Here is a 20,209-nt window from a genome sequence, read left to right as displayed (position 1 = left end):
AAGGCGAGGTCCATGGAGCAGTTGTTGGTCGGAGTAGCACTATCTCGGGAAGTGCTACAACAGCACGGATGGATTCTATACATTCCAAAGTCACAGCTGGTTCCTACCACACGCCTGCTGTTCCTGGGGATGGTTCTGGACACAGAACAGAAAAAAGTGTTTCTCCCGCAGGAGAAAGCCAAGGAGCTGTCATCTCTAGTCAGAGACCTCCTGAAACCAAAACAGGTATCGGTGCATCAATGCACACGAGTCCTGGGAAAAATGGTAGCTTCTTACGAAGCAAAATTCCATTCGGCAGGTTCCATGCACAAGTGGTCGGAATCGCATCTTCAGATGCATCAGCTGATACCCTGGTCCTTGGAGACAGGGTTATCTCTACTGTGGTGGCTGCAGAGTGCTCATCTTCAAGAGGGCCGCAGATTCGGCATACAGGACTGGGTCCTGGTAACCACGGATGCCAGCCTTCGAGGCTGGGGGGCAGTCACACAGGGAAGAAATTTCCAAGGACTTTGGTCAAGTCAGGAGTCGTCCCTACACATAAATATTCTGGAACTGAGGGCCATTTACAATGCCCTAAGTCTGGCAAGGCCTCTGCTTCAAAACCAGCCGGTACTGATCCAATCAGACAACATTACGGCAGTCGCCCATGTAAACCGACAGGGCGGCACAAGAAGCAGGATGGCGATGGCAGAAGCCACAAGGATTCTCCGATGGGCGTCTTAGCACTGTCAGCAGTGTTCATTCCGGGAGTGGACAACTGGGAAGCAGACTTCCTCAGCAGACACGACCGACACCCGGGAGAGTGGGGACTTCATCCAGAAGTCTTCCAACTGTTGGTAAACCGTTGGGAAAGGCCACAGGTGGACATGATGGCGTCCCGCCTAAACAAAAAAACTAGATATTGCGCCAGGTCAAGGGACCCTCAGGCAATAGCTGTGGACGCTCTAGTGACACCGTGGGTGTACCAGTCGGTTTATGTATTCCCTCCTCTGCCTCATACCAAAGGTACTGAGAATAATAAGAAAACGAGGAGTAAGAACGATACTCGTGGTTCCGGATGGGCCAAGAAGAACTTGGTACCCAGAACTTCAAGAAATAATATCAGAGGACCCATGGCCTCTACCGCTCAGACAGGATCTGCTACAGCAGGGGCCCTGTCTGTTCCAAGACTTACCGCGGCTGCGTTGGACGGCATGGCGGTTGAATTCCGGATTCTAAAGCAAAAGGGCATTCCGGAGGAAGTCATTCCTACGCTGATAAAAGCCAGGAAAGAAGTAACCGCAAACCATTATCACCGTATTTGGCGAAAATATGTTGCGTGGTGTGAGGCCAGGAAGGCCCCAACAGAGGAATTTCAGCTGGGTCGTTTTCTGCACTTCCTACAGTTAGGAGTGACTATGGGCCTAAATTTGGGTTCCATTAAGGTCCAGATTTCGGCTCTGTCGATTTTCTTCCAGAAAGAACTGGCTTCACTGCCTGGAGTTCAGACATTTGTAAAGGGAGTGCTACATATTTAGCCCCTTTTTTGTGCCTTCTGTGGCACCTTGGGATCTCAACGTGGTGTTGAGTTTCTTAAAATCACATTGGTTTGAGCCACTTAAAACTGTGGATTTGAAATATCTCACGTGGAAAGTGGTCATGTTATTGGCCTTGGCTTCGGCCAGGCGTGTGTCAGAATTGGCGGCTTTGTCATGTAAAAGCCCTTATCGGATTTTCCATATGGATAGGGCAGAATTGAGGACTCGTCCCCAGTTTCTCCCTAAGGTGGTATCAGCTTTTCACTTGAACCAACCTATTGTAGTGCCTGCGGCTACTAGGGACTTGGAAGATTCCAAGTTACTGGACGTAGTCAGGGCCTTAAAAATTTATATTTCCAGGACGGCTGGAGTCAGGAAAACTGACTCGTTTTTTATCCTGTAGGCACCCAACAAAATAGGTGCTCCTGCTTCTAAGCAGACTATTGCTCGCTGAATTTGTATCACAATTCAGCTGGAGCATTCTGCGGCTGGATTGCCGCATCCTAAATCAGTAACAGCCCATTCCACGAGGAAAGTGGGCTCATCTTGGGCGGCTGCCCAAGGGGTCTCGGCTTTACAACTTTGCCGAGCTGCAACTTGGTCAGGGGCAAACACGTTTGCTAAATTCTACAAATTTGATACCCTGGCTGAGGAGGACCTTGAGTTCTCTCATTCGGTGCTGCAGAGTCATCCGCACTCTCCCGCCCGTTTGGGAGCTTTGGTATAATCCCCATGGTCCTTACGGAGTTCCCAGCATCCACTAGGACGTCAGAGAAAATAAGATTTTACTCACCGGTAAATCTATTTCTCGTAGTCCGTAGTGGATGCTGGGCGCCCATCCCAAGTGCGGATTGTCTGCAATACTTGTATATAGTTATTGCCTAACTAAAGGGTTATTGTTGAGCCATCTGTTGAGAGGCTCAGTTATTTCTCTGACGTCCTAAGTGGATGCTGGGGACTCCGTAAGGACCATGGGGAATAGCGGCTCCGCAGGAGACAGGGCACAAAAGTAAAAGCTTTAGGATCAGGTGGTGTGCACTGGCTCCTCCCCCTATGACCCTCCTCCAAGCCTCAGTTAGGTTTTTGTGCCCGGCCGAGAAGGGTGCAATCTAGGTGGCTCTCCTAAAGAGCTGCTTAGAGTAAAAGTTTTGTTAGGTTTTTTATTTTCAGTGAGTCCTGCTGGCAACAGGCTCACTGCAACGAGGGACTTAGGGGAGAAGAAGTGAACTCACCTGCGTGCAGGATGGATTGGCTTCTTAGGCTACTGGACACTAGCTCCAGAGGGACGATCACAGGTACAGCCTGGATGGGTCACCGGAGCCGCGCCGCCGACCCCCTTGCAGATGCTGAAGAGAGAAGAGGTCCAGAAATCGGCGGCTGAAGACTTTCCAGTCTTCTTAAGGTAGCGCACAGCACGGCAGCTGTGCGCCATTGCTCTCAGCACACTTCACACCAACGGTCACTGAGGGTGCAGGGCGCTGGGGGGGGCGCCCTGGGCAGCAATGAAAGTACCTATGCTGGCTAAAAATACATCACATATAGCCTCTGGGGCTATATGGATGTATTTAACCCCTGCCAGGTTGTCAGAAAAACGGGAGAAGAAGCCCGCCGAAAAGGGGGCGGGGCCTATTCTCCTCAGCACACAGCGCCATTTTCCTACACAGCTCCGCTGCTAGGAAGGCTCCCAGGCTCTCCCCTGCACTGCACTACAGAAACAGGGTTAAAACTGAGAGGGGGGGCATTTTGTGTGTCGATATTATAATATATTAAGATGCTATAAGGGAAAACACTTATATAAGGTTGTCCCTGTATAATTATAGCGTTTTGGTGTGTGCTGGCAAACTCTCCCTCTGTCTCCCCAAAGGGCTAGTGGGGTCCTGTCCTCTATCAGAGCATTCCCTGTGTGTGTGCTGTGTGTCGGTACGTGTGTGTCGACATGTATGAGGACGATGTTGGTGAGGAGGCGGAGCAATTGCCTGTAATGGTGATGTCACTCTCTAGGGAGTCGACACCGGAATGGATGGCTTATTTAGGGAATTACGTGATAATGTCAACACGCTGCAAGGTCGGTTGACGACATGAGACGGCCGGCAAACCAATTAGTACCTGTCCAGGCGTCTCAAACACAGTCAGGGGCTTTAAAACGCCCATTACCTCAGTCGGTCGACACAGACACAGACACGGACACTGACTCCAGTGTCGACGGTGAAGAAACAAACGTATTTTCCATTAGGGCCACACGTTACATGTTAAGGGCAATGAAGGAGGTGTTACATATTTCTGATACTACAAGTACCACAAAAAAGGGTATTATGTGGGGTGTGAAAAAACTACCTGTAGTTTTTCCTGAATCAGATAAATTAAATGAAGTGTGTGATGATGTGTGGGTTTCCCCCGATAGAAAATTATTGGCGTTATACCCTTTCCCGCCAGAAGTTAGGGCGCGTTGGGAAACACCCCCTAGGGTGGATAAGGCGCTCACACGCTTATCAAAACAAGTGGCGTTACCGTCTCCAGATACGGCCGCCCTCAAGGAGCCAGCTGATAGGAGGCTGGAAAATATCCTAAAAAGTATATACACACATACTGGTGTTATACTGCGACCAGCGATCGCCTCAGCCTGGATGTGCAGCGCTGGGGTGGCTTGGTCGGATTCCCTGACTGAAAATATTGATACCCTTGACAGGGACAGTATTTTATTGACTATAGAGCATTTAAAAGATGCATTTCTATATATGCGAGATGCACAGAGGGATATTTGCACTCTGGCATCAAGAGTAAGTGCGATGTCCATGTCTGCCAGAAGATGTTTATGGACACGACAGTGGTCAGGTGATGCAGATTCCAAACGGCACATGGAAGTATTGCCGTATAAAGGGGAGGAGTTATTTGGGGTCGGTCCATCGGACCTGGTGGCCACGGCAACAGCTGGAAAATCCACCTTTTTTACCCCAAGTCACATCTCAGCAGAAAAAGACACCGTCTTTTCAGCCTCAGTCCTTTCGTCCCCATAAGGGCAAGCGGGCAAAAGGCCAGTCATATCTGCCCAGGGGTAGAGGAAAGGGAAGAAGACTGCAGCAGGCAGCTCCTTCCCAGGAACAGAAGCCCTCCACCGCTTCTGCCAAGTCCTCAGCATGACGCTGGGGCCGTACAAGCGGACTCAGGTGCGGTGGGGGGTCGTCTCAAGAGTTTCAGCGCGCAGTGGGCTCACTCGCAAGTGGACCCCTGGATCCTACAAGTAGTATCCCAGGGGTACAGATTGGAAGTTCGAGACGTCTCCCCCTCGCAGGTTCCTGAAGTCTGCTTTACCAACGTCTCCCTCCGACAGGGAGGCAGTATTGGAAACAATTCACAAGCTGTATTCCCAGCAGGTGATAATCAAAGTACCCCTCCTACAACAAGGAAAGGGGTATTATTCCACACTATTTGTGGTACTGAAGCCAGATGGCTCGGTGAGACCTATTCTAAATCTGAAATCTTTGAACACTTACATACAAAGGTTCAAATCAAGATGGAGTCACTCAGAGCAGTGATAGCGAACCAGGAAGAAGGGGACTATATGGTGTCCCTGGACATCAAGGATGCTTACCTCCATGTCACAATTTGCCCTTCTCACCAAGGGTACCTCAGGTTCGTGGTACAGAACTGTCACTATCAGTTTCAGACGCTGCCGTTTGGATTGTCCACGGCACCCCGGGTCTTTACCAAGGTAATGGCCGAAATGATGATTCTTCTTCAAAGAAAAGGCGTCTTAATTATCCCTTACTTGGACGATCTCCTGATAAGGGCAAGGTCCAGAGAACAGTTGGAGGTCGGAGTAGCACTATCTCAAGTAGTTCTACGACAGCACGGGTGGATTCTAAATATTCCAAAATCGCAGCTGATTCCGACGACACGTCTGCTGTTCCTAGGGATGATTCTGGACACAGTCCAGAAAAAGGTGTTTCTCCCGGAGGAGAAAGCCAGGGAGTTATCCGAGCTAGTTAGGAACCTCCTAGAACCAGGCCAAGTGTCAGTGCATCAATGCACAAGAGTCCTGGGAAAAATGGTGGCTTCTTACGAAGCGATTCCATTCGGCAGATTTCACGCAAGAATTTTTCAGTGGGATCTGCTGGACGAATGGTCCGGATCGCATCTTCAGATGCATCAGCGGATAATCCTGTCTCCAAGGACAAGGGTGTCTCTTCTGTGGTGGCTGCAGAGTGCACATCTACTAGAGGGCAGCAGATTCGGCATTCAGGACTGGGTCCTGGTGACCACGGATGCCAGCCTGAGAGGCTGGGGAGCAGTCACACAGGGAAGAAATTTCCAAGGAGTGTGGTCAAGTCTGGAGACTTCTCTCCACATAAATATACTGGAGCTAAGGGCAATTTACAATGCTCTGAGCCTAGGAAGACCTCTGCTTCAAAGTCAACCGGTGCTGATCCAGTCGGACAACATCACGGCAGTCGCCCACGTAAACAGACAGGGCGGCACAAGAAGCAGGAGGGCAATGGCAGCAAGGATTCTTCGCTGGGCGAAAAATCATGTGATAACACTGTCAGCGGTGTTCATTCCGGGAGTGGACACGACCTCCACCCGGGAGAGTGGGGACTTCATCTGGAAGTCTTCCACATGATTGTGAACCGTTGGGAAAGACCAAAGGTGGACATGATGGCGTCCCGTCTGAACAAAAAACTGGACAGGTATTGCGCCAGGTCAAGAGACCCTCAGGCAATAGCAGGGACGCTCTGGTAACACCGTGGGTGTACCAGTCGGTGTATGTGTTCCCTCCTCTGCCTCTCATACCCAAGGTACTGAGAATTATAAGACGGAGAGGAGTAAGAACTATACTCGTGGCTCCGGATTGGCCAAGAAGGACTTGGTACCCGGAACTTCAAGAGATACTAAGAAGGGACTTGCTTCAGCAAGGATCATGTCTGTTCCAAGTCTTACCGCGGCTGCGTTTGACGGCATGGCGGTTGAACGCCGGATCCTAAGGGAAAAAGGCATTCCGGAAGAGGTCATCCCTACCCTGGTCAGAGCCAGGAAGGAGGTGACCGCACAACATTATCACCACATTTGGCGAAAATATGTTGCATGGTGTGAGGCCAGGAAGGCCCCACGGAGGAATTTCAACTCGGTCGATTCCTGCATTTCCTGCAAACAGGAGTGTCTATGGGCCTCAAATTGGGGTCCATTAAGGTTCAAATTTCGGCCCTGTCGATTTTCTTCCAGAAAGAATTGGCTTCAGTTCCTGAAGTCCAGAAGTTTGTCAAGGGAGTACTGCATATACAACTCCCTTTTGTGCCTACAGTGGCACTGTGGGATCTCAACGTAGTTCTGGGATTCCTCAAATCACATTGGTTTAAACCGCTCAAATCTGTGGATTTGAAATATCTCACATGGAAAGTGACCATGCTGTTGGCCCTGGCCTCGGCCAGGCGAGTGTCAGAATTGGCGGCTTTCTCTCACAAAAGCCCATATCTGATTGTCCATTCGGACAGGGCAGAGCTGCGGACTCGTCCCCAGTTTCTCCCTAAGGTGGTGTCAGCGTTTCACCTGAACCAGCTTATTGTGGTACCTGCGGCTACTAGGGACTTGGAGGACTCCAAGTTGCTAGATGTTGTCAGGGCCCTGAAAATATATGTTTCCAGGACGGCTGGAGTCAGGAAAACTGACTTGCTGTTATCCTGTATGCACCCAACAAACTGGGTGCTCTTGCTTCTAAGCAGACGATTGCTAGTTGGATGTGTAGTACAATTCAGCTTGCACATTCTGTGGCAGGCCTGCCACAGCCAAAATATGTAAATGCCCATTCCACAAGGAAGGTGGGCTCATCTTGGGCGGCTGCCCGAGGGGTCTCGGCTTTACAACTTTGCCGAGCTGCTACTTGGTCAGGGGCAAACACGTTTGCAAAATTCTACAAATTTGATACCCTGGCTGAGGAGGACCTGGAGTTCTCTCATTCGGTGCTGCAGAGTCATCCGCACTCTCCCGCCCGTTTGGGAGCTTTGGTATAATCCCCATGGTCCTTACGGAGTCCCCAGCATCCACTTAGGACGTCAGAGAAAATAAGAATTTACTTACCGATAATTCTATTTCTCGTAGTCCGTAGTGGATGCTGGGCGCCCATCCCAAGTGCGGATTGTCTGCAATACTTGTACATAGTTATTGTTAACTAAAACGGGTTATTATTGTTGTGAGCCATCTTTTCAGAGGCTCCGCTGTTATCATGCTGTTAACTGGGTTCAGATCACAGGTTGTACAGTGTGATTGGTGTGGCTGGTATGAGTCTTACCCGGGATTCAAAATCCTTCCTTATTGTGTACGCTCGTCCGGGCACAGTATCCTAACTGAGGCTTGGAGGAGGGTCATAGGGGGAGGAGCCAGTGCACACCACCTGATCCTAAAGCTTTTACTTTTGTGCCCTGTCTCCTGCGGAGCCGCTATTCCCCATGGTCCTTACGGAGTCCCCAGCATCCACTACGGACTACGAGAAATAGAATTATCGGTAAGTAAATTCTTATTATTTCATACTGTTAACTGGGTATAGTATCACGAGTTATACGGTGTGATTGGTGTGGCTGGTATGAGTCTTACCCGGGATTCAAAATCCTTCCTTATTGTGTCAACTCTTCCGGGCACAGTATCCTAACTGAGGTCTGGAGGAGGGGCATAGAGGGAGGAGCCAGTGCACACCAGATAGTACCTAATCTTTCTTTTAGAGTGCCCAGTCTCCTGCGGAGCCCGTCTATTCCCCATGGTCCTTACGGAGTTCCCAGCATCCACTACGGACTACGAGAAATAGATTTACCGGTGAGTAAAATCTTATTTTCTGATAGTACCCCAGGTACCACAAAAAAGGGTATTATGTTCGGTGAGAAACTACCAGTAGTTTTTCCTGCATCTGAGGAATTAAATGAGGTGTGTGAGGAAGCCTGAACTTCCCCCGATAAGAAATTGATAATTTCTAAACTGTTATTGGCAGCGTACCCTTTCCCGCCAGATGATAGGTCACGTTGGGAAACGTCCCCTAGGGTAGATAAAGCGCTTACACGTTTATCAAAACAGGTGGCACTACCGTCTCCGGATACGGCCGCCCCAAAAGGATCCTGCTGATAGAAAGCAGGAGGCTACCCTAAAAGCTATATATACACACACGGGCATTATATTGCGACCAGCAATTGCATCAGCATGGATGTGCAGTGCTGCTGCTGCGTGGTCAGATTCCCTGTCTGATAATATTGATACCCTGGATAGGGACACTATTTTGCTGACAGTAGAGCATATAAAGGACGCTGTCTTATACATGCGTGATGCACAGAGGGATATTTGCCGGCTGGCATCAAAAAATAAGCGCAATGTCCATTGCCGCCAGAAGGGGGTTATGGACTCGGCAGTGGTCAGGTGATGCCGATTCAAAGAGGCACATGGAAGTTTTGCCTTATAAGGGGGTGGAACTGTTTGGGGATGGTCTTTCAGACCTCGTTTCCACAGCTACGGCTGGGAAATCGACATTTTTGCCACAGGCTACCCCACAGCAAAAGAAGGCACCGTATTATCAAGTACAGTCCTTTCGGCCCCATAAACACAAGAGGGCTCGAGGCGCATCCTTTCTGCCGAAAGGCAAAGGTAGAGGGAAAAAGCTGCAGCATACAGCTAGTTCCCAAGAGCAAAAGTCCTCCCCCGCGTCCGGTAAGTCCACAGCATGACGCTGGGGCTTCACAGGCGGATCCGGGTACGGTGGGGGCCCGTCTCAGAAATTTCAGCACACAGTGGGCTCTCTCACAGGTGGATCCCTGGGCCCTTCAAGTAGTATCTCGGGTACAGGCTGGAATTCGAGACGTCCCCCCACCCCCCCCCCCCCCCCCCACCCGCCATTTTCTAAAATCTGCCTTACCAGCAACTCCCTCTGCCAGGGAGGCAGTGTTGGTGGCTATCCAAAAACTGTATTCACAGCAAGTGATTGTCAAGGTACCCCTCCTTCAGCAAGGGAAGGGTTACTATTCCACAATGTTTGTGGTACCGAAACCGCACCGCACGGTTCGGTGAGACCCATCTTAAATTTAAAATCCTTGAACACTTATATCAAAAGGTTCAAGTTCAAGATGGAATCGCTCAGGGCGGTTATTGCGAGCCTGGACGAGGGGGATTACATGGTCTCCCTGGACATCAAGGATGCGTACCTGCATGTCCCCATTTACCCTCCTCACCAGGAGTACCTCAGATTTGTGGTACAGGACTGTCACTATCCGTTCCAGACGCTGCCGTTTGGGTTATCCACGGCACCGAGGGTCTTTACCAAGGTAATGGCCGAAATGATGATACTCCTTCGCAAGAAGGGAGTTTTAATTATCCCGTACTTAGACGATCTCCTGATAAAGGCGAGGTCCAAGGAACAGTTGGTAGTGGGGGTAGCACTTTCTCGGGAAGTGCTACAACAGCACGGCTGGATTCTCAATATTCCAAAGTCACAGCTGGTCCCGACGACACGTCTTCTGTTCCTGGGAATGATTCTGGACACAGACCAGAAAAAAGTGTTTCTTCCAGTGGAAAAAGCCGAGGAGTTGTCATCTCTAGTCAGAGACCTCCTAAAACCGGGACAGGTGTCGGTACATCAATGCACACGAGTCCTGGGAAAAATGGTAGCTTCATACGAAGCGATTCCATTCGGAAGGTTCCACGCAAGGACTTTCCAGTGGGACCTGTTGGACAAATGGTCCGGGTCCCATCTCCAGATGCAACAGCGGATAACCCTGTCGGCAAGGACCAGGGTGTCGCTGCTGTGGTGGCTGCAGAGGGCTCATCTATTAGAGGGCCGCAGATTCGGAATACAGGACTGGGTCCTGGTGACCACGGATGCCAGCCTTCGGGGCTAGGGCGCAGTCACACAGGGAAGAAATTTCCAAGGACTGTGGTCAAATCAGGAGATTTCGCTTCACATAAATATTCTAGAGCTAAGGGCCATTTACAATACCCTAAGCCAAGCAAGGCCCCTGCTTCAGAACCAGCCGGTACTGATCCAATCAGACAACATCACGGCGGTCGCCCATGTAAACAGACAGGGCGGCACAAGAAGCAGGAGGGCAATGGCAGAAGCCACAAGGATTCTCCGATGGGCGGAAAATCATGTGTTAGCACTGACAGCAGTGTTCATTCCGGGAGTGGACAACTGGGAAGCAGACTTCCTCAGCAGGCACGACCTCCACCCGGGAGAATGGGGACTTCATCCAGAAGTCTTCCAAATGCTGGTAAACCGGTGGGAAAGACCACAGGTGGACATGATGGCGTCCCGCCTCAACAAAAAGCTAAAAAGATATTGCGCCAGGTCAAGGGACCCTCAGGCGATCGCTGTGGACGCTCTAGTAACACCGTGGGTGTACCAGTCGGTTTGTGTTTCCTCCTCTGCCTCTCATTCCCAAGGTACTGAGAAAAGGGCATTCCGGAGGAAGTCATCCCTACCCTGATCAAAGCCAGGAAGGATGTCACTGCAAAACATTATCACCGCATTTGGCGGAAATATGTTGCTTGGTGTGAGGCCAGGAAGGCCCCAACGGAGGAATTTCAACTGGGTCGATTCCTGCATTTCCTGCAAGCAGGGGTGACGTTGGGCTTCAAATTGGGGTCCATTAAGGTCCAGATTTCGGCCCTGTCGATTTTCTTCCAGAAAGAACTGGCTTCACTGCCTGAAGTTCAGACTTTTGTCAAAGGAGTTCTGCGTATTCATCCTCCTTTTGTGCCCCCAGTGGCACCTTGGGATCTCAATGTGGTTTTGGAGTTCCTGAAATCACATTGGTTTGAACCACTTAAGACTGTGGATTTGAAATATCTCACGTGGAAAGTGGTCATGCTGTTGGCTCTGGCTTCGGCCAGGCGTGTGTCAGAATTGGCGGCTTTGTCCTATAAAAGCCCTTATCTGATTTTCCATATGGATAGGGCAGAGTTGAGGACTCGTCCTCAGTTTCTCCCGAAGGTGGTATCAGCGTTTTCACTTGAACCAGCCTATTGTGGTGCCTGCGGCTACTAGGAACTTGGAGGATTCCAAGTTACTGGACGTAGTCAGGGCCCTGAAAAATTATGTTTCCAGGACGGCTGGAGTCGGGAAAACTGACTCGCTGTTTATCCTGTATGCACCCAACAAACTGGGTGCTCCTGCTTCTAAGCAGACTATCGCGTGCTGGATTTGTAGCACTATTCAGCTGGCGCATTCTGCGGTGGGACTACCGCAGCCTAAATCTGTAAAAGCCCATTCCACAAGGAAGGTGGGCTCATCTTGGGCGGCTGCCCGAGGGGTCTCGGCTTTACAACTTTGCCGAGCTGCTACTTGGTCAGGGGCAAACACGTTTGCAAAATTCTACAAAATTGATACCCTGGCTGAGAAGGATCTGGAGTTCTCTCATTCGGTGTTGCAGAGTCGTCCGCACTCTCCCGCCCGTTTGGGAGCTTTGGTATAATCCCCATGGTCCTTACGGAGTCCCCAGCATCCACTAGGACGTCAGAGAAAATAAGAATTTACTCACCGGTAATTCTATTTCTCGTAGTCCGTAGTGGATGCTGGGCGCCCATCCCAAGTGCGGATTGTCTGCAATACTTGTACATAGTTATTGTTATAGTGTTCACTCTAGGATTTTTTTAGGGCAGGGTGCTGATCACGGGGAGGGCACATTTTTAATTCGGGAGGGCACATTTTTCATTCGGGAGGGCACATTTTTCATTTAGAAGGGCAAAATTAGGTACATACTATAATGCTTGGTCCTCCCATTCTGAAAGGCCAAAGAATGGACAGTGCCCGGCGAAAAATTTAGGAGCGCTGTTTTTCATGGGGAAGGAGCACGGCCACATAATAGTGGCAATTCACATTACACCACAGAGTAGTGCAGCTAATACTCACTGCACCAGGTAGAACCTCCTATACACACTGCGACAGGTAGATCACGTTATACATATTGCGCCAGATAGAGCAAATTCTACACTTTGCGCCAGGCAGAGCACGTTATACACAATGCACCAGATACAGAGCACTAAGAAACATTACACCACGTAGAGAGCACTGAGAAACATTGCACCAGGTAGAGAGCACGTTATACACATTGCACCAGGTAGAGAGCACTGAAAAACATTGCACCAGGTAGAGAGCACGTTATACACATTGCACCAGGTAGAAAGCACTGATTAACATTGCACAAGGTAGAGAGCACATTATACGCATTGCACCAGGTAGAGAGCACGTTATACACATTGCACCAGGTAGAGAGCACATTATACACATTGCACCAGGTAGAGAGCACTGAAAAACATAGCACCAGGTAGAGAGCACGTTATACACATTGCACCAGGTAGAAAGCACTGATTAACATTGCACAAGGTAGAGAGCACATAATACGCATTGCACCAGGTAGAGAGCACGTTATACACATTGCACCAGGTAGAGAGCACGTTATACACATTGCACCAGGTAGAGAGCACGTTATACACATTGCACCAGGTAGAGAGCACGTTATACACATTGCACCAGGTAGAGAGCACTGAAAAACATTGCACCAGGTAGAGAGCACTGATTAACATTGCACAAGGTAGAGAGCACATTATACGCATTGCACCAGGTAGAGAGCACGTTATACGCATTGCACCAGGTAGAGAGCACGTTATACACATTGCACCAGGTAGAGCGCACTTAGAAACATTGCACCAGGTAGAGAGCACTGAGACACACTGCACCAGGTAGAGAGCACTGAGACACACTGCACCAGGTAGAGAGCACTGAGACACTGCACCAGGTAGAGAGCACTGAGACACACTGCACCAGGTAGAGAGCACTGAGACACACTGCACCAGGTAGAGAGCACTGAGACACACTGCACCAGGTAGAGAGCACTGAGACACACTGCACCAGTTAGAGAGCACTGAGACACACTGCACCAGGTAGGGTACATTTTTGATCTCTGCTTTTTTTGTGCCAATTTTACTTACTGGGGGCTGATGCTGCGGGAGTTGATTGCGCTGGTCCCCCCTCACACACCGCGGAGCTGGTTAAAAATGGCCACCACATTGATCCATGCACACAGAGGAGGGAGGGCTGGGTTTGCCTCGGCGGGAGAAGCAAACCCAGCCCTCCTTAGCTTACCAGATTCCCTTCAGCCAGCGCATCAGCGCGACAAGCCTAAGGCAGCTGCAGGGGGCAGTGACAGCGCGGCGGGACAGAGCGGCGGGGAGGAGCAGGGGGCAGTGACAGCGCTATGTGACAGAGCAGTGGGGAGGAGCAGGGGGCAGTGACAGCGCGGCGGGACAGAGCGGCGGGGAGGAGCAGGGGGCAGTGACAGCGCGATGTGACAGAGCGGCGGGGAGGAGCAGGGGGCAGTGACAGCGCGATGTGACAGAGCGGTGGGGAGGAGCAGAGGGCAGTGACAGCGCGATGTGACAGAGCGGCGGGGAGGAGCAGGGGGCAGTGACAGCGCGATGTGACAGAGCGGTGGGGAGGAGCAGAGGGCAGTGACAGCGTGATGTGACAGAGCGGTGGGGAGGAGCAGGAGGCAGTGACAGCGCACCCGGCGCGGCGGTGAGTAGGCAGTCCTTTAGCAGGGCGGGCACAAACGGGCAGGGCGCATTCTGCCACTCAGAAAAGGGGCAGGGCGCAGCGCCCCGTGAAAGAAGGCTAGAGTGAACACTATTGTTACACAAATCGGGTTGTTAATGCGAGCCATCTGTTCAGAGGCTCCGTTGTTATCTGTTAACCGGGGTTCCTATCACGAGTTATACGGTGTGATTGGTGTGGCTGGTATGAGTCTTACCCGGGATTCAAAATCCTTCCTTATTGTGTCAGCTCTTCCGGGCACAGTGTCCTAACTGAGGCTTGGAGGAGGGTCATAGGGGGAGGAGCCAGTGCACACCAGATAGACCTAAATCTTTCTTTAGATGTGCCCAGTCTCCTGCGGAGCCGTCTATTCCCCATGGTCCTTACGGAGTCCCCAGCATCCACTACGGACTACGAGAAATAGAATTACCGGTGAGTAAATTCTTATTTTTCCTTTGTGATTTTTAGTCACCATATACCTCTTGAATTCCCTGTTTGCGGAGTACATAAGCTGCACAGGGGGTACTTGTCAGGTATATTGCTGCTGATATTGTACTGTGTTGCCTAATATTGTACTTTTAGCTATGTCAGCTACAGGGGGCAACAAAGCTGGAGCTGATCCCACAGTGTGTGGAGGTGAGGCTGCAGGCATGTTTGGGGAAAATTTGGCAGCAGAGAGTTCAGGTTCTGGGGGTTCTCATCCCCCTAGTGGAATAGTGGCAACGGTGGTTCAAAATGACCCACTGTGGGCTACATTTTCCTCGTTATTAACTACGCTTGTAACTAAACTTACGCCCCCTATGGGACCCCCTGTACTGGTACAACCGATCATGGTCCCTTCACTTAATCCGCCCTGGGTGGATCAAATCTCCAATCAGTTACAGCAATTAAACCAGTCACTGACTAAAAAGAAATCTGACTCTCGCCCGCCTAAGACCAAGGGGTCATCTAAACGGGCCATTACTTCCTCACAGTCTACCACTGTTCCAGACACCTCATCTGATGAGGATGGTGTCGATACTGACCCCTCAGATACTGATACGGATAGTTCTGATGGGGAGGCTGGTTCGCAGGTAGAAGTTCCTGACTTGTTGGAAGCAATCAGGATGATTCTTCAGATCATTGATGACACAGAGCCTGATGCCGTTCCTATGAAACCAGACAGGTTCAAACAAAAGAAAGTGATTAAGTAAAGTTTTACCTCACTCTGACCACTTAGTGGACATACGTCAGGAATTCTGGGAAACTCCAGGTAAGAAATTCACAACTCACAAGAAGATGCTGGCTCGCTATCCTCTTGCTGTGGAGCTAAGTAAAAATTGGGAGACTCCCCCCGCCAGTAGATTCGCAGGTGGCGCGGCTGGTAGTATCCTCAGCTCTGCCTGTGACTACCGTCACATCTCTGAAGGAACCGACGGATAGGCGTGTGGAGGGTTGTTTAAAGGCGATTTACACCCTCACTGGTGCTGCGCATAGGCCCACTATTGCAGCAACTTGGGCTGCAGAGGCCATTGAGGCGTGGACCTAGGAGTTGGAAGCTGAGTTGCCTTCCAATGCTTCCGATCACGCTAGACAATGCCTGCTCGTATATTGTCACAGCTTCTCATTATGTGAAGGAGACGGCTTCTGATGCCGGTATTCTGGCGGCCAAGGCTTCTACTACATCTATCCTGGCTCGCCGGGTTCTTTGGTTGCGGTCCTGGTTCGTAGATCTGGACTCCAAGAAAACCCTGGAGGGTGCTCCCTTTTAAGGGAGACATTCTTTTTGGAAAAGACCTCAACAAGATGACTAAGCTGACTTAGCTTCTGCTAAAACTGCATGTTTGCCTAGTACTGCTCCTTCGGCGCCGAAGGCTAAGAGTACTTCCTCTCGTTCCTTTCGTCCTCCCGGAAAAGCAGAAGGTCAGGCGTACCCGAAACACTGTCGCACTTCCAAACCTGCTAAGCCCAAACAAAAATGGGCCTGGGCTGCCAGTCAGCCTGCTTCCAAAACTGACAAGCCTGCCGAATGACTGGGCAGGCCTCCCCCTGGGGGATCCCAGGGGGGGGTGGGGCGACTTCTAGGGTTTACCCAGGAATGGCTGAAGACCACTTCCGACGCCTGGGTTCGGGAAGTCGTCACTCGAGGTTACGCCGTATCCTTCAAGAAATGTTCCGCTCATCGATTTTGCCTGACAGACGTACCTTCGGATCAGGTGAAGGCAAAAACTCTTCATTCGGTGGTACAGTCCCTCCTGACTCAGAGAGGCAAGGGGTACTATTTACCGCTGTTCCTAGTCCCGAGACCAAATGGGTCTTCACTGCCCAATCTCTACCTCAAGTCCTTGAACAAATTTGTCAGGGTTTCCAAGTTTCGTATGGAAACCCTTTGCTCTATTGTTCTGGCCTTGGAACCTGGGGATTATATGGTCTCCCTGGACATGCAGGATGCTTACCTGCATATTCCCATTGCAATGTTGCATCAGCAGTATCTGAGGTTTGCTATGGGCAACCTCCATTACCAATTTCAGGCATTACCTTTTGGCTTGACCACGGCTCCGCGTGTTTTCACCAAGGTCATGGCGGTAATGACGGCTGTACTCCGCCGTCAAGGGGTCAGGATCCTACCGTATCTGGACGACTTGTTGATCCTGGCAAATTCCCCAGAAGTACTCCTACGCCATCTGGATTTGACTATCCAGTTTCTGCAAGCCCACGGGTGGCTCATCAACTGGAAGTAATCTTCCCTGGTCCCTGCGCAAAGCATGGTGAACCTGGGAGCGTTGTTGGACACCCGCAACCAGCGGTTGTTCTTATCTCAGGAGACGGTCCTGAAGCTTCAGGACAAGATTTGATACTTCCTATCTTGTCCGCAAGTGTCAATACATTCGGCGATGCAAGTGCTAGGTCTCATGGTGTCTGCTTTCGACATGGTGGAGTACGCTCAATTCCATTCACGCCCTCTGCAGAAACTGATTCTTGCCAAATGGCACTGCCTACCTCACATGATCTCCTTGTCTCCGGCGGTCCATCTGTCATTGAGCTGGTGGCTTCAGGACCAACGATTGAGCAGGGGTCGTCCCTTCTGGATCTACAACTGGATTCTTCTGACGACGGATGCCAGTCTGGGAGGTTGGGGCGAGGTGTTGGAGCAACACTCCCTTCAGGGTTGGTGGACCAAGGAGGAGTCTCTACTCCCAATAAACATTCTGGAATTGCGAGCAGCGTTTAACTCATTGAACTTGGCCCAGCATTTAATACAGAACAGACCTGTTCAAGTACAGTCGGACAACGCCACCACGGTGGCGTACATCAATCATCAAGGCGGCACTCAAAGCCACATGGAAATGAGGGAAGTATCACGAATTCTTCAGTTGGTGGAACGCCATCTGCCAGCCATATTGGCAGTGTTCATTCTGGGGGTCCTAAACTGGGAAGTGGACTTTCTCAGTCGTCAGGACGTACACTCCGGAGATTGGAGCCTCCATCCAGATGTTTCAACTCCTTGTGGGGCCTTCCAGATGTGGACCTGATGGCATCTCGACACAATCACAAGGTTCCGGTCTTCGGAGCAAGGACAAGGGATCCTAAAGCAGCGTTAATGGACGCACTGGCAATTCCATGGAACTTTCGGCTGCCATACGTGTTACCTCTGGTGTCACTCCTGCACAGAGTAATAAGGAAGTTCAAGCAAGAAGGAGGAATCCTACTTCTGATCGCTCCAGCGCGGCCCAGACGGCATTTGTTCTCAGACCTTCAGGGTCTCTCGATAGAGCGTACCCTTCTACTTCCGCAGCGCCCAGAGCTCCTCATTCAGGGCCCTGTGTATATCAGGACTTAGCCCGATTGGCTTTGACGGCATGGCTCTTGAAGCTTCCGTCTTAAGGGCCAAAGGATTTTTTGAGGCGGTCATTCAAACTATGTTGAAGGCCCGGAAACCAGCTTCTGCTCGGATTTACCATAGGGTCTGGAATTCTTACATTGCTTGGTGCGCATCTTACAATCATGATGCTTACAAGTTTAGTACGGCCAAACTTTTGGCCTTTCTATAACAGGGCCTGGACTTGGGCCTTCGTCTGGCCTCCATCAAGGTTCATATTTCTGCCTTGTCTGTTTGGTTCCAGAGAAAAATTGCAACTTTACCTGATGTTCATACATTCACTCAGGGTGTGTTGCGGATTCAACCTCCTTACGTCCCGCTGGTGGCTTTTTGGGACTTGTTGGTTGTTCTGGAGGCGTAGCAATGGTCTCCGTTTGAGCCTCTTGAATCTGCAGACCTTAAGTGGCTTTCTCTTAAGGTGTTTCTGCTGGCTATTGCCTCTGCCAGACGGTTGTCGGATTTGGGTGCTTTGTCCTGTAAGTCACCATATCTGATTTTTCACCGTGACCGGGCTGTTCTTAGAACACGTTCCAGGTATCTACCTAAGGTGGTGTCTTCTTTCCACCTTAATCAGGAGATTGTGGATCCGGCCTTTGCCTCTCCTGAATAGTCTTCCAAACAGCGGTCTTTGGATGTGGTACGGGCTCTCCGTATCTATGTGAAGAGGACAGCTGCTATCAGGAAGTCTGATTCTCTTTGTGCTGTTTGGTTTTCACAAACGTGGCTGGCCTGCTCACAAGCAGACCTTGGCCAGATGGATTAGAATGGTGATTGCACATGCTTATGTACAGGCTGGTCGCCCAGCTCCTGCTACTATTAAGGCCCATTCTACTCGGTCTGTTGGACCTCCTTGGGCGGCCCGCCGTGGTGCGACCCTTGAACAATTGTGCAAGGTGGCTACGTGGTCCTTAGTGAACACGTTCATAAGGTTCTATGCCTTAGATACATCCGCCTCCCAGGATGCTTCCTTTGGACGCCGTGTTCTTGTGCCCGCTACAGTGCGTCCCCTCCGATAAGGAACTGCTTTTGGACATCCCCAATGTCATTCCCTGTGGAGCCCAGTGTAACCCGCAGCAGAAAACGAGATTTATGGTAAGAACTTACTGTTGTTAAATCTCTTTCTGTGAGGTACACTGGGCTCCACAGGGCGCCCACCCTGACACACTTTGCTTCTTTGGGTTGGTATGGCATTAGCCGCTTACACTCTCCTGTCGTGAGTGTGTGGTGTATGTGGCTACTAGCGATTGTCGTCTTTTACCTGCTTCTGCATTGGACTGGTTAACAAAAACTGAGCTCCTGTGCACGGAGGCGGGGTTATAGAGGAGGCGGCGCTATGCATCTTGGGAAGAAGGTCAAAGCTTTGAGCCTGTTGGTGCCTCGGATCAAGATCCTTTTCTACACCCCAATGTCATTCCCTGTGGAGCCCAGTGTACATCGCAGAAAGAGCTTTATCAACGGTAAATTCTTACCATAAATCTTGTTTTTATTGCATTTCTGGGAAAGATTTATCAAATCTTAAAGAGCGAGAAAGGGGATGATCTGTCAAACAGTGAAAAGAGTGAAGAAGTTGCCCAGGGCAACCAATCAGCTGCTATGTATAATTTTATAGAATGTAAATGATAGATGTTACCTCAAAGCTGATTGTTTGCCATGAGCAAATTTTTCCATTGGCTCACTTCTCCACTCTTTGCACTGCTTGATACATCATCCGCAAAGTACCAACCAATCAGCTTCTGTAATTTTACAGGCTGTATTTGAAAATTTAGTCAGGAGCTGATTGGTACGTTCTTTCTCTCTCCAATGTGTGATACATCTCCCCCACAGTACCTTGTACATCTAGTGTGCTGATGTGATCTGGTTTCTTCTTTACCTGTGCTGCTGTCTGATGGTTTAATGTCACCCACAGCATTGAACGTATCATCACACCGCGCCTTGCTCTCACAACCGCCGAGTTCCTTGCCTATCAGTGTGAAAAGCACGTATTGGTCATCCTCACTGACATGAGCTCCTATGCTGAAGCGCTGAGAGAGGTAACGTCCTTTAAAACAACACTGGCATCAAAAGAAAGTGGTTATAGGTCATTAAAATAAAGAGCAGTGACCAGAGCTGCCATCAGAAATTATGGGGCCCGGGACTGGCCAAGTAAGCAGAGCTCCCCCAAAAGTAAATAAATAAATAAAATTTAAAATAAAATAAAAATATATAAATAAAATAAAAAATGAAATACATATTTAAAAATAATAATTTCTATGCTCCCATCATATTATTCAATGGCCCACA

The 20,209-nt window shown here is 50.1% G+C and overlaps 1 protein-coding gene across 1 annotated transcript in view; it reads left to right on the top strand.

The window, feature by feature from the left end:
- The window catches only part of ATP6V1B2 (ATPase H+ transporting V1 subunit B2), a 141,986-nt gene that overhangs the window by 64,178 nt on the left and 57,599 nt on the right, over positions 1–20,209 (top strand). Inside the window, exon 9 of the mRNA XM_063931832.1 lies at positions 19,836–19,959. Coding sequence (XP_063787902.1) covers positions 19,836–19,959 — 124 coding nt within the window. The remainder of the gene's footprint in view (positions 1–19,835; positions 19,960–20,209) is intronic.

This window comes from Pseudophryne corroboree, chromosome 6 (genome assembly GCF_028390025.1).
Source record: "Pseudophryne corroboree isolate aPseCor3 chromosome 6, aPseCor3.hap2, whole genome shotgun sequence".
Lineage (NCBI taxonomy): Eukaryota > Metazoa > Chordata > Amphibia > Anura > Myobatrachidae > Pseudophryne > Pseudophryne corroboree.
This window is presented reverse-complemented; position numbering and strand designations above follow the sequence as displayed.